This window comes from Myotis nattereri (genome assembly GCF_964212035.1).
Source record: "Myotis nattereri genome assembly, chromosome: 17".
NCBI lineage: Eukaryota > Metazoa > Chordata > Mammalia > Chiroptera > Vespertilionidae > Myotis > Myotis nattereri.
Genome location: NC_138092.1, coordinates 40,030,025 through 40,043,293, shown reverse-complemented (window position 1 = coordinate 40,043,293; position 13,269 = coordinate 40,030,025). Strand labels below are relative to the sequence as shown.

Genomic DNA, 13,269 nt, shown 5'->3' with positions numbered 1-13,269 from the left:
CCTTTTATTATATAGGATTGATTGAGAAGCCTTTTATCTGAAAATACGTCCAGAATTTATTACCCGTGTTTTATTTTTTAAATATATTTTATTGATTTTTTACAGAGAGGAAGGGAGAGAGATAGAGAGTTAGAAACATCGATGAGAGAGAAACATCGATCAGCTGCCTCCTGCACACCTCCCACTGGGGATGTGCCCACAACCAAGGTACATGCCCTTGACCGGAATCGAACCCGGGACCCTTCAGTCCTCAGGCTGATGCTCTATCCACTGAGCTAAACCGGTTAGGGCTGTTACCTATTTTTTTGATAAGAAATGGAGAAAAGCCACAGTGATACTAAAAATATAAAAATCAGTTCTTTAAAATAAAATACACTTATAATAGAAGTTATTTTGATATTAATAGTTTTTATCAGTTACTTTCTGAGAAATCTGTACTTTCATAAATAAACTAGAAAAGTCTTTTAATATTTTCAGATGGATCATCTCTAGGTTGGCCAAAAAGTGCCAAGAAAAGAGATTTGCTTTTTAAAAATACATATTTTTATTGATTTCAGAAAGGAAGAGAGAGGGAGAGAGATAGAAACATCAATTAGAGAATCATCGTTTGGCAGCCTCCTGCATCCCCTCTCTCCCCCCCCCCCCCCCCCCCCACTGGGGGTTCAGCCTGCAACCTGGGCATATGCCCTGACAAGAAATTGAACTGTGAACTCCTGGTTCATAGGTTGATACTCAACCACTGAGCCACGCCGGCCAGGCCAAGAGAGACTTTTTAAATTAAATTTACCTCTTAATGTAAAATAGTCCAGGGTTTATATCGGAATTAATTTTCTCAATAAACAGATTAAAAGTATCCCCTCTTCCTATCCCTCCCCCTAAAATACAAATAAGCCATTTTTTAAAAGCACTGGATTCTAATTCAACTACCCTAGTCCAGTTTCAGTCCTGGGATAGTATCCTACCCCCAGAACACATGTTCTTTTTCATTCACAGATAATTATTTCGAACATCCTCAGTTCATTAACTTATAGTGACCATTCTTACCTCAGTGTGTTTTCTTGAACCCTGTAAGTATAAATCATTCCCTTCCCACAATTACCCTTAAATCAACAATTTTGCTCCATGAGTGAGCCTGTTGTGAAATCAGGGAAGAGTAATATTAGTAGATTATTTTGTGATGGTAGAGCAACTGCTCTGTCCAGTGTGGGTCAGTACATGCAGAGAATCTTCTTTGAACATTTTTTTCATCTTTAAAAAGATGAAGTATGTCAGCTGGGTAGCATATAGTGTCTTCTTTTTACACTTAAGAATAATTAACAGTTTTGGGCAATGTGAAAAATAGCCTACCTTGACATTGTAATTGACTTTGGAAAATCTTATCAATAAGGTAATCGTACTCACTTATAAAGTAGAATACCTCAAGTCTTAGGTGTTTGTATTCTGCTTAGCTGCTTTAGTTCCAAAAGGTCTTCATTGATCATGTTCTCTTTATAACCAAGTTACCAAGACAGATGATCTTTTGTTACTTCTTAGCAGCATCTAATTCTGAAAGGATTACAAAGTTTGCCAGCAAAGCTAAACAGAAAGATGAGACTAAACAAAGATTTGCTTGGAATTGGATGAACTCCCTGAAACACTTAACATTTCAGTTTCTAGAAACATGCAGAATGGTAGGCTTCAGGTATGGAGCTCCACAGCCCTGCTCTGTGGTGCTAACTAACATCCTTGGATCAGCGTGGGTCAGAATATGTGTCAAGTGTAGCCAAAGAGACAGGAGAGGTTTTGGGTTTAGACTGGTGATTCATGTGTACTTCAGAGGGGGTTTCTGGATGCAGGATGAAGGCACTATTAATGAAAAACAAATCTGAAATTTAGTTTCTATCTCCTGGTTTTAGAAGAGGGGGACTCAGCTGACACACTAAAATTGAGCTGCCAGATATTACCAGTGTTGGGTTCTTGAAAAAAAAGCACCTCAGCTTAAATTTGTCATCTTCTGCTTTATTAGTTAGCATACCTTGAAATTTAGCCTAGTCACTGCTAAATACGTATTGAACGGACAGTTTATCTCAGCATACTGAGGGTCTGTGGGATTTGCCTGTGATTGAGAGCTAGAATCTTCTTAGAAGACAAGTTTGTATCCAGTTCAGTGTACAAGTGAATGAATGATTGAGCCTCAACTTTCTATATTATAAAGCAGACGCAATTGTTCTTGAAAAAGATAAGAAAGAATATTTTTATGAGATTATAAAAACTTTCAGTGAGCTAGCAGTCAAGTAGAATCCATTAATATCCATTTGCTTTCTGGAATTAATATAAAACATTTACAACTTAGTTTCTTAAATTACTGCTTTCTATAGATAGGAGTACAGATGTGTGGTTACTGAAGCATTTTTCTTAAGGTGATAGATTATTAAACAATATAGCTTAAGACTGCTTTCGAGTATTGGCTCCAGAAAACTAGGCTTATAGGAAATAAATTGGCATAATGTTTATATGTTTTATTCAGTAAACTGATAAGGAGCAGAAGAATGTCTTTTGCAAAACTATTGACTACATTCTGGTTCCATTTGGCTGAAACATTTCCTGCAGGATTATAAGGGAATAAGAACATAAAATTAATCTCAAACTAGTATTAACAAACTCTTTTTCTCCTTGCCTTATAAATTCATAGATTTATCTACATTAGTTGTGAACCTTCTTATTTGTGCTACCTTTTTAAAAATATATATATTTTGTTGATTTTTTACAGAGAGGAAGGGAGAGGAATAGAGAGTTAGAAACATCGATGAGATGAGAGAGAAACATCGATCAACTGCCTTCTGCACACCCCCCACTGGGTATGTGCCCACAGCCAAGGCACATGCCCTTGACTGGAATCGAACCTGGGACCCTTCAGTCCGTAGGCCGACGCTCTATCCACTGAGCCAAACCAGTTACGGCTGTGCTACCTTTTTGAACTCTAAATTGATGAGTCCAAACTTTTATACTAGTTTTAACAGTTTTTTGCCCTTTATAACAGTTTTATTGTCTGATCTGAAATCTTTCTTGAATTGGTTTATCAAAGGAAAACTTTAATTCCCTAAACTGTTGAGAGACTAATCGAACTATAAAGATTGATTTTTGTCTTTCTTGGAGGTAGCATCCCACTTCATATCTACTGATCTTATCCTGTATCCCTTTTCTTCTAATCTTCTGTACCTGGGAATATTCAGGAGGATGGTTTCCAGTATAATGTGATGGTAATTGTACTCTGGGGAAAACTAAATGACCTTCTTCTAATATAGTTCTCTCCCATTCATGTTTCCCAGAACCCAGTGAAGTTAGCCATGGTAGGTGTCACCTGTTTGGAACTGGTGATTTGTATATGCTGTTTGAGAATATAATTTTAGGAGGGGCTTCTGCAGTTCCAGAAAAAATTTAAATGGTTAATAGATTTTTTTTTTTAGGACATCATCTTGCCACAAATACATTAGCCAGGAGGTTAAATATGTTGTGTTCTTTCAGTACCTTTTGTAGACTTATATTTGTTTTGATCCAAGATGGGTTCACTATAACAACTATTCTTTTGTAAGCCATTTCTGATATCCAAGAACCCTTTCATTTAGCCAGGACGCTGTGTTCCTTCTAACAATGAATTTTTTGCTGCTTAGAGGCGCGTCTTCTTTTTTAAGGAGAAGGTGGCCATGGCTTTTGCTTGTACCTGTCTCTGTACTTAAATGTTTGCTCACTGACTCTTGATGCCATACAGCCATCGTGGAGTTGTCATGTTTAATTGAACTCCATTTTCAGAACTTATTTAGGAAGGATACAGTACTCAAGGCAGATAATGTTGCATTAGTTTTACATTTCTTTTAACATCTGACCCAACATGGGAATCAAGATAGGAAGAATAGCTTTGCATCGATCTCTCAGTCATTTTGGATGTTGGTAGCACATTCTACATCAGCCTATTGTCCTGGAAAACTTCCAGAATGAACAACCTGATAAAGGTACATTTATGGTACCACCTATCAAAGATGATGTGTCTTTGGAAATAAAAACTTACTGTTGCCCTGACCGGTTTGGCTCAGTGGCTAGAGTGTCGGCCTATGGACTGAAGGGTCCCAGGTTCGATTTTGGTCAAGGGCATGTACCTTGGTTGTGGGCACATCCCCAGTAGGGAGTCTGCAGGAGGCAGTTGATCAATGTTTCTCTCTCATTGATGTTTCTAACGCTATCCCTCTCCCTTCCTCTCTGTAAAAAATCAATAAAATATATCTTTAAAAAAACTTATTGCTGGGTAACTTTATGTTGACTTGATTTTATCTGTCACTTAGTGCATACTTTTTCACATGACATGACGCTAAAGTTTATCCTCAGTAGTTTGACATATTAGAGTTTAGTGCTATCTCTTAGCTTAGAGATTTAAGTGTGATTAGTTTTAGTATTAATTTCTAGTATAATGAAATATACTACTGGAGAAGTGATATTTTAAGGAACTTACTCATATTCTTAAGTCTGTACATCCATAACTAATATTTCCTCTTTTTCCCATTTCCACACTGATTTAAGAAACAGTTTCAAGTTGTGACACTTAGAGGCTATGAACTATCCACTTGTTTTCATATATATATATATATATATATATATATATATATATATATATTTTGATTTCTGAGAGGACAGAAGTGGGAGAGATAGAAACATCAACGATGAGAGAGAATCATTGATTGGCTGCCTCGTGCACAACCCACACAACCCACATGGTGGATCGGTCCTGCAACCCAGGCATGTACCCTGTTTGAGAATTGAACCTTGACCACCTGGTTCTTAGGTTGACACTCAACCATTGAGCCACATCAGCTTCTTAAATATTTGTTATTTATTAAAGGATTCTAATTTAGATGTGATTTATTTTAAAAATCTAGTCTGTTTCACCCTTTAGATTACCCTTAAGGTGTAGGAACACAGCCATAGCTGGTTTGGCTCAGTGGATAGAGTGTTGGCCTGTGGACTGAAGGGTCCCAGGTTCGGTTCCGGTCAAGGGTACATGCCTGAGGTGCAGGCTCAGTCCCCATAGGGGGTGTGCAGGAAGCAGCCTATTAATGATTCTCATCATTGATTTTTCTAGCTTTCTCTCCCTCTCCCTTCCTCTCTGAAATCAATAAAAATATGTTTTAAAAGAAGGTGTAGGATCACAGAATATTCCATTAGTTTGTCTAGGATAGAAGTCAGTTTACTGGTTTTTAGTTCTCATTGAGTCTTTATGAATGGGAATGTTAATAGCAATATATTGATCCAAACATGGAAAGGTTTGTAAAATATTTTAGCCAATTTTTCAGAATTTTCTGTTAGAAAGCTTTAACAACTCTAGTAGTTGCCACTAGTCTAGCTTCTTTCTGAAGAATAACCAATCCTCAAAATAAATCCTTCAGATATGTTTTGTGAAATAAATCTTGTAAAACAAGTCATGAACCCAGAAGATGATGCTACGTATTAGAAAAATATAATGTTGAGGCTACGAGAAGGAGTTACTAAATAATTCTGGGTGGTGTTTTGTTTTTTTTTTTAATATATTTTTATTGATTTCAGAGAGGAAAGGAGAGAGAGAGAGATAGAAACATCAATGATGAGAGAGAATCATGGATCAGCTGCCTCCTGGAGACCCCCTTCTGGGGATCAAGCCTACATCCAGGGCATGTGCCCTTGGGACCTGGGACCCTTCAGTCCGCAGGCCGACGCTCTATCCACTGAGCCAAACCAGTTAGGGCGTGGGTTTTTTTTAATGATGTTATTTGATTGATGTGGAGATTGTACCTCCTTTGTGAAGTTACTTCCTTCAAAAGACTGAAGACATGACTTGTTTGTTCTGTGTTAAATAGCATGGCATTGTTCCTCAGGGGTGTACTTCTTATCTTGTTATCATTTTAAATTGTTCCCCATAAAAGAAGTCTCTTAAGACTGGTAAATCCTGAATATGTGCTAACATATATTAATTTATTATTTTAAATAGAGCTAATGTACTATTAATACGTCATTTTAAGATTTGTATGAACTACCATTTCCCTGAAAAAATAGGACTTGATTTGTTTGTCACTATATAAATGAACACAAATTGAACTTTTTTATTTGCAGGGATTGGGTGAAGCAAGTCAGATATGTAAACCTAAGTGTTCTTGATACTTGAAATTATTTTTTTGTTAGACTAACTTACAGATTTTACTAACACATGCTTGACTTTTTTAATTATATTTTTTCTCCTTTTCTTCAAGATGATACTTGTTGATGCCACTATTATCATCCTCCTAGCAGAAGATAGTCCTACTGAGAAAATGAGCACTTTGATCATTCAGTCTTTGAACTTTAACCTTTGACTGGAAGTGACCTATAGGCAATGAAGACTACTTCCTTTTACTGCATTTTTACTCGTGTGCATTCTGGGCGCATGTTGATCGCTGGTTCAGTCCAGGCAGCTGACATGCTTTTATTAGTCATACAGTATTAATGCAGGTGTCAGGAAATGTCAAATATAATTCCATTTTTTATTTTTATTTTTTTAAGCTTTTGGAAAAGTTCCAGGTCCTCATGTATTGTGCAATAACAATGACTTCCTTGACGGTTTTGGGACGTTCATTGCCGGCAATGGACGTCATAACAGGAAAAATTTTCATTAACTCCTGCCACCCAGTGATTAATGCATGACGGGGCCTGGGACATTAACGTAACGGTTCTCGTGGGATTATAAATAAAGTGAGGGATCCAATATTACTTTGAAAGTCACCCCAACTTGCTTCTATTTGGATTCTATGCACTGTGATCCTAAGGTTAACAGCATGAATTAACATGCATCTTCAAAGGACTGTAATGAAAGATCATTGCGTATTTATTGAATTGTTTATATCTACTGTCAAGTTGTTTTGACATGGAAGGTTTTCAAGTAACATTGGCAGAGAGGTACAATATGTTATCCCTATGGTGAAAATAAATTCATTTGTTGTATATAGTTCCTTTAATCTTTGAAGTAAAGGTATGAGTAATAATAGGGTATGAATGGTTTAATCAAGGCTTTATTTTGGAAGAAAAATGGCAGTGATGATTAAATTACTGCAGTCCATAATTTGGGCTTGTTTGTACATTAATGATTTTTCCAAGTAGAGTACACTCTGTTACTTCCTGCTAGCCATCAGCATGAGCCCTACTGCCTAAACACTATTTCATTTATTTGTTTCGAAAACCCAAAAACATTTTTTGTTTGCCATTTTGTTTCTTTTGTTATGTTTTAAGTCAAGTTTGAATGTTACAATACTTTAATTGAAAAATTTTTGTCAATTTTTTTCTTGTAAATTTTCTTTACTTGTAACTATCATCTTGTCCTTCAATCCTGTACCCTAAAATAAGAAATACATTTTTGACAGAGGCTTAATGTTTTTTCAAAGAGTGTGGACATTTTTATTTTAAAATTTAGGCAGAAGTACACTATAGAATGGTATGTTTACTTATTTTATTTATCTCACACAACCATACAGTTATTCCTGGAGAGATTTCTTTTTTGTTTTCTTATTTAAAAGACTTTGCTTACAGTCTTTGCTTTACAGTCAAATTTTTTCTATAGGAAAAAAATTGTTGAAAGGTCCAATTCTCAGTACCGTGTAAGTTAATGATACTGCAGCTAGGCTCTCTTTTTTAAAAGTGATTAATGTATTTTATAAATTACCTTTTCACATATGCAAAATCTGTTTCTACTACAATGTTATTTTTACTAATGCATATTGTTGCACTCTTTTGACATATCCTGCAGTGAATTTATGAATCAATTTGGGCTTAAAAATAAAAGCCAATTGGCTGAAAGGTTTGAAATATGTACCCCAGCAAAACTGTCCAATCAATAATTGGCAAGTAATATTTTAAAATTTGTTTTTAATCTCTGTATAGACAACATTTTGTAGCTTTGTACATGTTGTTAATTATGGGCATATAATTTTACACTCTAAAGTATAATTGCTGAACTCAGGGGTGGGTAGACTTCAAAAATACGTCTGCTTTAGAAATAACTTGAAAAAAAAAATTAAAACTATAGCCAGCCACCAAATTGTGGACACTGTTTATACTGCTAGTTAGCAACTACCACTTTTTAAAATTAAAAACATTTTTTTCTCTCTTCACTAGGCATAAATAAGTTCCCACAGTAGTCTTTATCTGTCTTACTAGATGGCCTATTTAACCAAGACAGAAAATGTTTTTGGAGATGCTTTGAATTACTCTTAGTTTTTAACTGCTTTTTAATATGAAAATCGCAGCTGTAAATTATGTATTTTTCATATTTTACATAACTGCTCTAAACTGATTAACCTGATATTTTTCGGGGGTGAGGGTGGGGGAAATTCTCTTCGTTCTGCTGGTTCTCTTACTAAAATCCTTTTATTTAAAAAAATGACCTGTGACATTTATTTACCGAAAGAATTGATATACCAGGTCAAAGATTAACAATGCTTTATTATAGATATAACCTCAGTTGAGTTTTTAAAATATGAATAACAGTATTTTAACATACCTCTCTCTACATGGAGACACCATAAAAATTAAAATGAAGCAGAGGAAAGTAGAGGAAAACCAAATAATTTCAGTACATTTTATGGTTTAAAGAGAAGAAATTAAGATGAAATATCCTAAAATATAGAAACACCGACCATTCAAAATTTACAATCAAATAACACTTTATTTCTCCCTTGAACTTAGGAATCATTGACAAGTCCTTTGCACTTAGATTTAACGAGTTAATTTTAAATGTAAGTCACATTATTGGAAGACATAAAATGTTTACCTGAGTCATTGCTCTGGAAAGGGCAGTTAATGGCTTTGTAATAATTAAATGACTATTTCTCTGTGATACGTTGTTGAAAGACAACCACAATGCCAAGAAAATGTACATAGGAACCTGCTCCTTCCCTCTTCCCTCTTCCCTCTGGGGCACTGCCTGCTGCGGAGGCCTAAGAACCCTCTCACATTCAGACAGTGTGCACTTCCTTCTTGTTTGTTTGTTTATTTATTTATTTTAAGGCCATTCTTCTGGTTTGCCAAATTCTGTTAAGACAGTGATGCATTCAATTCCTTATTTTGCATGCTTAGATCAGGAACTTGGCCCTTTCAAATAAAGAGGAAAATACTATTACGTCAAGTAGGTATTTGCCGTAGACTTTAAAGAGAGAAATGGTTTTCAGTTTTTTTAAGATAAACTTTTTAAAAGTAAATTTTGTGGATGTTCTCTTAAGGAATTTGATATTCACCTCTAAAGGACTTTACTTGTAATGTGTAAATTCTTTTAGCTAGCAGGGAAATAAAAATTTTTTTTTAATCCCCAGGGGCAAATGCTAAAAATAGCTTTTCTAAACAGTTCACCTGGAGAAAGATCTTAATCCTTATTGACTAGGTATACCCATATTTGGTATAAAATAACTAGAATAGTTTATTACTTTTTCCCTTCTGATATTTTAAATATATGCAATATAATGTATCATTAGATTCCTGTGGTGGATAATTTTTTCAGATTCTAAAACAGGTATCTAGTGGCTGCTTGACCATCCCCAGATTACATCAAAGATGAATTGACAGATAATGGAAATGAATAGTGATGTGAAAATGGTATGTAACCACATATGACTTGTTTCTGCTAATCAAGTCTTATTTTTTAAAAAGCCTATTGTTTTCGAGAATTGAGATATTTAAGCCTTGTTAAAGCTTCTCCCTAAAAATAGAAGAGAAGAGGAGGTACTGTGTGTTAACTTTTTTTAAATAAAGAATTCAGTGTCACTAGTTCTAAGGCTTTATATTCCTGCTTGTATTTCTCGGTCTCACTTTTATTTAGTTTTTTGTGCATATTTTAGCTGAATGCTTTAGATTTGTAATTGTGCGAGTTGATTTTTATAAAGAACTCAGTCTTAACCATACGTTTCTCTTCTAAGGCTTCCTTGGTACCAGAATCGGCTGCTCTGGTATTCTGTGTTGGGCATGAGTCAGGTCTGTGGAGAGGGTGTCTTTCATCTGCACCAACTGGTCCTAGTCCTCTTTGCAGTCGGTTGTTTTTTGTTTTCTTTTTTATTCCTCTTTTTCCTCACTGTGTCCTCACAGATGTGTGTGTAGTGTTTTGTTCTTCAGCAGTTTCAGACTAAGTTTTTCGCCCTCCCTCCTTCCTTCCTCCTTTACTTCCCTTTTCCTTTCCGTTAAATTACTTGTTTTGCTAAAAGTATATTTCTGTTTAAGTTTCTAAGTCACTTTGAGATTTGGACTCTTTTTAAACAATAATTTGTAGGAGACTTTTGCTTTCTCAGCATAAACTGTGCATTTATCATTACCATTAGAGGCCCACAGAATTTAAACACATCCTTCAAACTAAATCTGTTCCCTGAAGTTGGAAGTTCTGGTTCTATGGTACTGACTGTGATTTTAATTCTAAAATGTTAGTATTGGAATATATATTTGGGGGTGAATCTCCAGAATGTTTACAAGAATATGTTTTTTATGAAAGGTACTTGGTTGGTTAAAAAAAAGAAAAAAGTAACACCTGCAGTCATTTTGAATGTGTGGAGGGAATGCCAGACTAGAAGCTGGCCTGACACACCTAGAGAGCTCCGGCTTTGTGAGCGCAGTGCAGTTAGTGGGGAAAGGAAACGGTTCTCGGTCTGACTCTTGGCACATACACTGGCAGGCTTTTGAGGAAACTGTTCCTACATTACTTCTAAGCTCAAAGGCAGAAGCATGGGCTTTAGCTTGTTCAACATGACATCACTTGTCACATTTCCTGGTGTATGGAAAGATTAAATAATCCTGCCTCGTTAATTATAGAGCCTGAAGCAACACTGCTAAGCAGTTTGGTAGATTGTGTCAGTTACCATGAAAATACAAACCTCTCCATCATTAACCACAGATTGTTCACATAAATGGAATGGATTGTCATGCTTGAGGTAAAATAATTCTTTGAATAGATTATTAAATTAATTATCTAGAATTGACTGCATGTTTATAAGTCAAAATGGATTTTTTTGTTCTTATTTGGTACCATTTTCCTCTCAATATTCAGAAATACACATTGTACATTTTATTAATAGGAATGAAAACTTGCGCTTGAAGATTTGAAGAGGGTGAATGTGTATATTTTATAAATCCAAGTTGTAAAATATGTAAAGCTATTGCTTTTTAAATAGAATATAAATGTTAAAGACAGATAAAGCCTATATATTATATATTTTTAAATACATGTATCAAACTTTTGTTAGTTGAATATAAATTACATTGTGTGCTTCATGGAATTCAGTAACTTTTAATAATAAAGCAGTTGTTACTGTTTTTTTCCTGTAGACTTGAGTACTAAATTGCAGAGATATTAAACCTCTTTATAGATGATAATGTAAAAATTTATTTCTATAGTAGTTCTTCTTTACAAAGACTGATCTTTAAAAGATTATGGAAACAGTAACGTGTCCATTTCCAAATGAGAGCAACAGAGAGACAGTCGCTAGAGCGGCTTGTTTGTATTGCTCACAGGTCACCTTTACCTGGCAGTTTAGCCTGGTGCCTCTAGTGCTTCTTCGTGCTTTAAGTCCTGGTGAAAGACTGGGTGTTTTCAGAAAAAATGGAAATAGAGACCCGGCACTTAGAGTAAACAGAAGTCTGGTGCTGTTGAGCTTCAAGTTGAGTGATTAATAAGGGCATACTCTACAGAACTTTTGGATATTTTCCTGAGTATACAGACCCATCACCTAAAGTAAACGAGGAACTCCTGAAGCTATGAGAGGAGAGAAGGAAGCAAGCAGAAGAAGGCCGTCTCTGCATCTCGGCTCTTCCTAGCAGGAGGAAACCCAGTGTGCTCTGCCGGTGGTCTGAGTGTTGTTCTTTCCACAGGGTATCTATGGCCCGAGGATGTCTTATCTCAACGGGCAGTTTCTGCAGCTCGATGAGCAGCTCCTTAGATAAATGCAAGATCCATCTCCTCTGGACTCTGATGCCACTCTCTTCCTTCACTGTAATCCTCAGAATAATTTCTACCTGACATAGATGGTATGACTTCTCCACTAGTGTAAGGGTGACTGAGTGTTTCTCTTGAAGCCCTTCCTGTATTTAGTACTTGTCACACTCATATAACACCCAGCAAAATCAAACATGAACTGAATTGAAGGGTCAGGTGACGCAGCTAAGGGTTTTGTGTGCTTGGAGAATATGGCCCAAGGCCACAGTGGTTCTGTCCTTTTGTAATCCCTGTCAACAAATCTTTTAAATTGCGTATGATATTAAGGCAGAGTATATAAGTGGGAATACTTGTGTGCCCTTTCCAGTCCAGTGGAGTATGAAAATATTTTAATAGGAAAGTTGAAATGAACTACGGTAGAAAATATCTTTTAGATGTGTTTGCCTTCAAGGACATAATGTGGGTAGAGTCATATCAGGCGAGAACCTAATATGGATGTCTGTGTCCTGCAGAAAAGGTATTCAACTTGACATTAAAATTTTTTTTACCCTCGAACCCCAAAACATCTTTCCTGTCAGCATTCTGTCCCATCTAGTTACCCAAACGGGGAATTGAACATTACTTGCTAGTCATCTCTGACATCATTAAGCCCCGTTGAGCCGGTCGTTAAGACATCTCTGAAACTTCCCCCTTTTCTCAGTCCCCTTACACTACTTGGTCCTGGTGTCCTGGATGCTCTTCAGCTGTCCACACACCTCGTTCTTTAAGTAGTAACAGAACACGCGTGCCTGTACTTTGCTGATGGTCTCCGCAGTCCCTGGAGTATCCATCACCTGCTTTCCTACCCGGAAGCACCAGTTCAAATGTTACCTCTGTCCTTCCCTCTCCGCCCCCACCAGTCTTCTATCCTGGACTCTAACTGTAGGAACAATGTCCCAACTGTGTGTGTGTCCCTAGCACATAGTCCTATCATATAAGCTTTTAATAAATGTTTTTGAATTAACTTGGTTGTACTTGGTCTTTTATCATAGCTGTTTTAAAGAAACTTAGGCAAGCACCAGCAGTTTTGAAACATACATCTAAATCACTCTCTCTGTGAAGTGTTAGAGCAGAACATGCTACCCTTCTCATCCCAGAGTTAGAAAATTACCCTTCAGAAAATTATTACTCTTAAGTAAATTCATTGGGTTTGCTTTTTTATTTAAAAAATGGTGTTTCTTGCCCTAGCCGGTTTGGCTCAGTGGATAGAGCGTCGGCCTGCGGACTCAAGGGTCCCAGGTTCGGTTCCGGCCAAGGGCATGTACCTTGTTTGTGGGCACATACCCAGTGGG

General features: G+C 36.3%; 1 protein-coding gene across 2 annotated transcripts in view; it reads left to right on the top strand.

Annotated features, from left to right (window-relative positions):
• Nucleotides 1-12,939, top strand: part of UBE2W (ubiquitin conjugating enzyme E2 W) — a 59,370-nt gene extending 46,431 nt beyond the window's left edge. Inside the window, exon 6 of one of the 2 annotated variants that reach the window (XM_081111017.1) lies at nucleotides 11,875-12,939. In XM_081111017.1, coding sequence (XP_080967143.1) covers nucleotides 11,875-11,930 — 56 coding nt within the window. In that variant the 3' untranslated portion in view covers nucleotides 11,931-12,939. Of the gene's footprint in view, nucleotides 1-6,251; nucleotides 8,035-11,874 lie in introns of those variants that run through there. The other variant, XM_081111018.1, reaches the window with a different exon arrangement.
• Nucleotides 12,940-13,269: the final 330 nt, after the last annotated feature.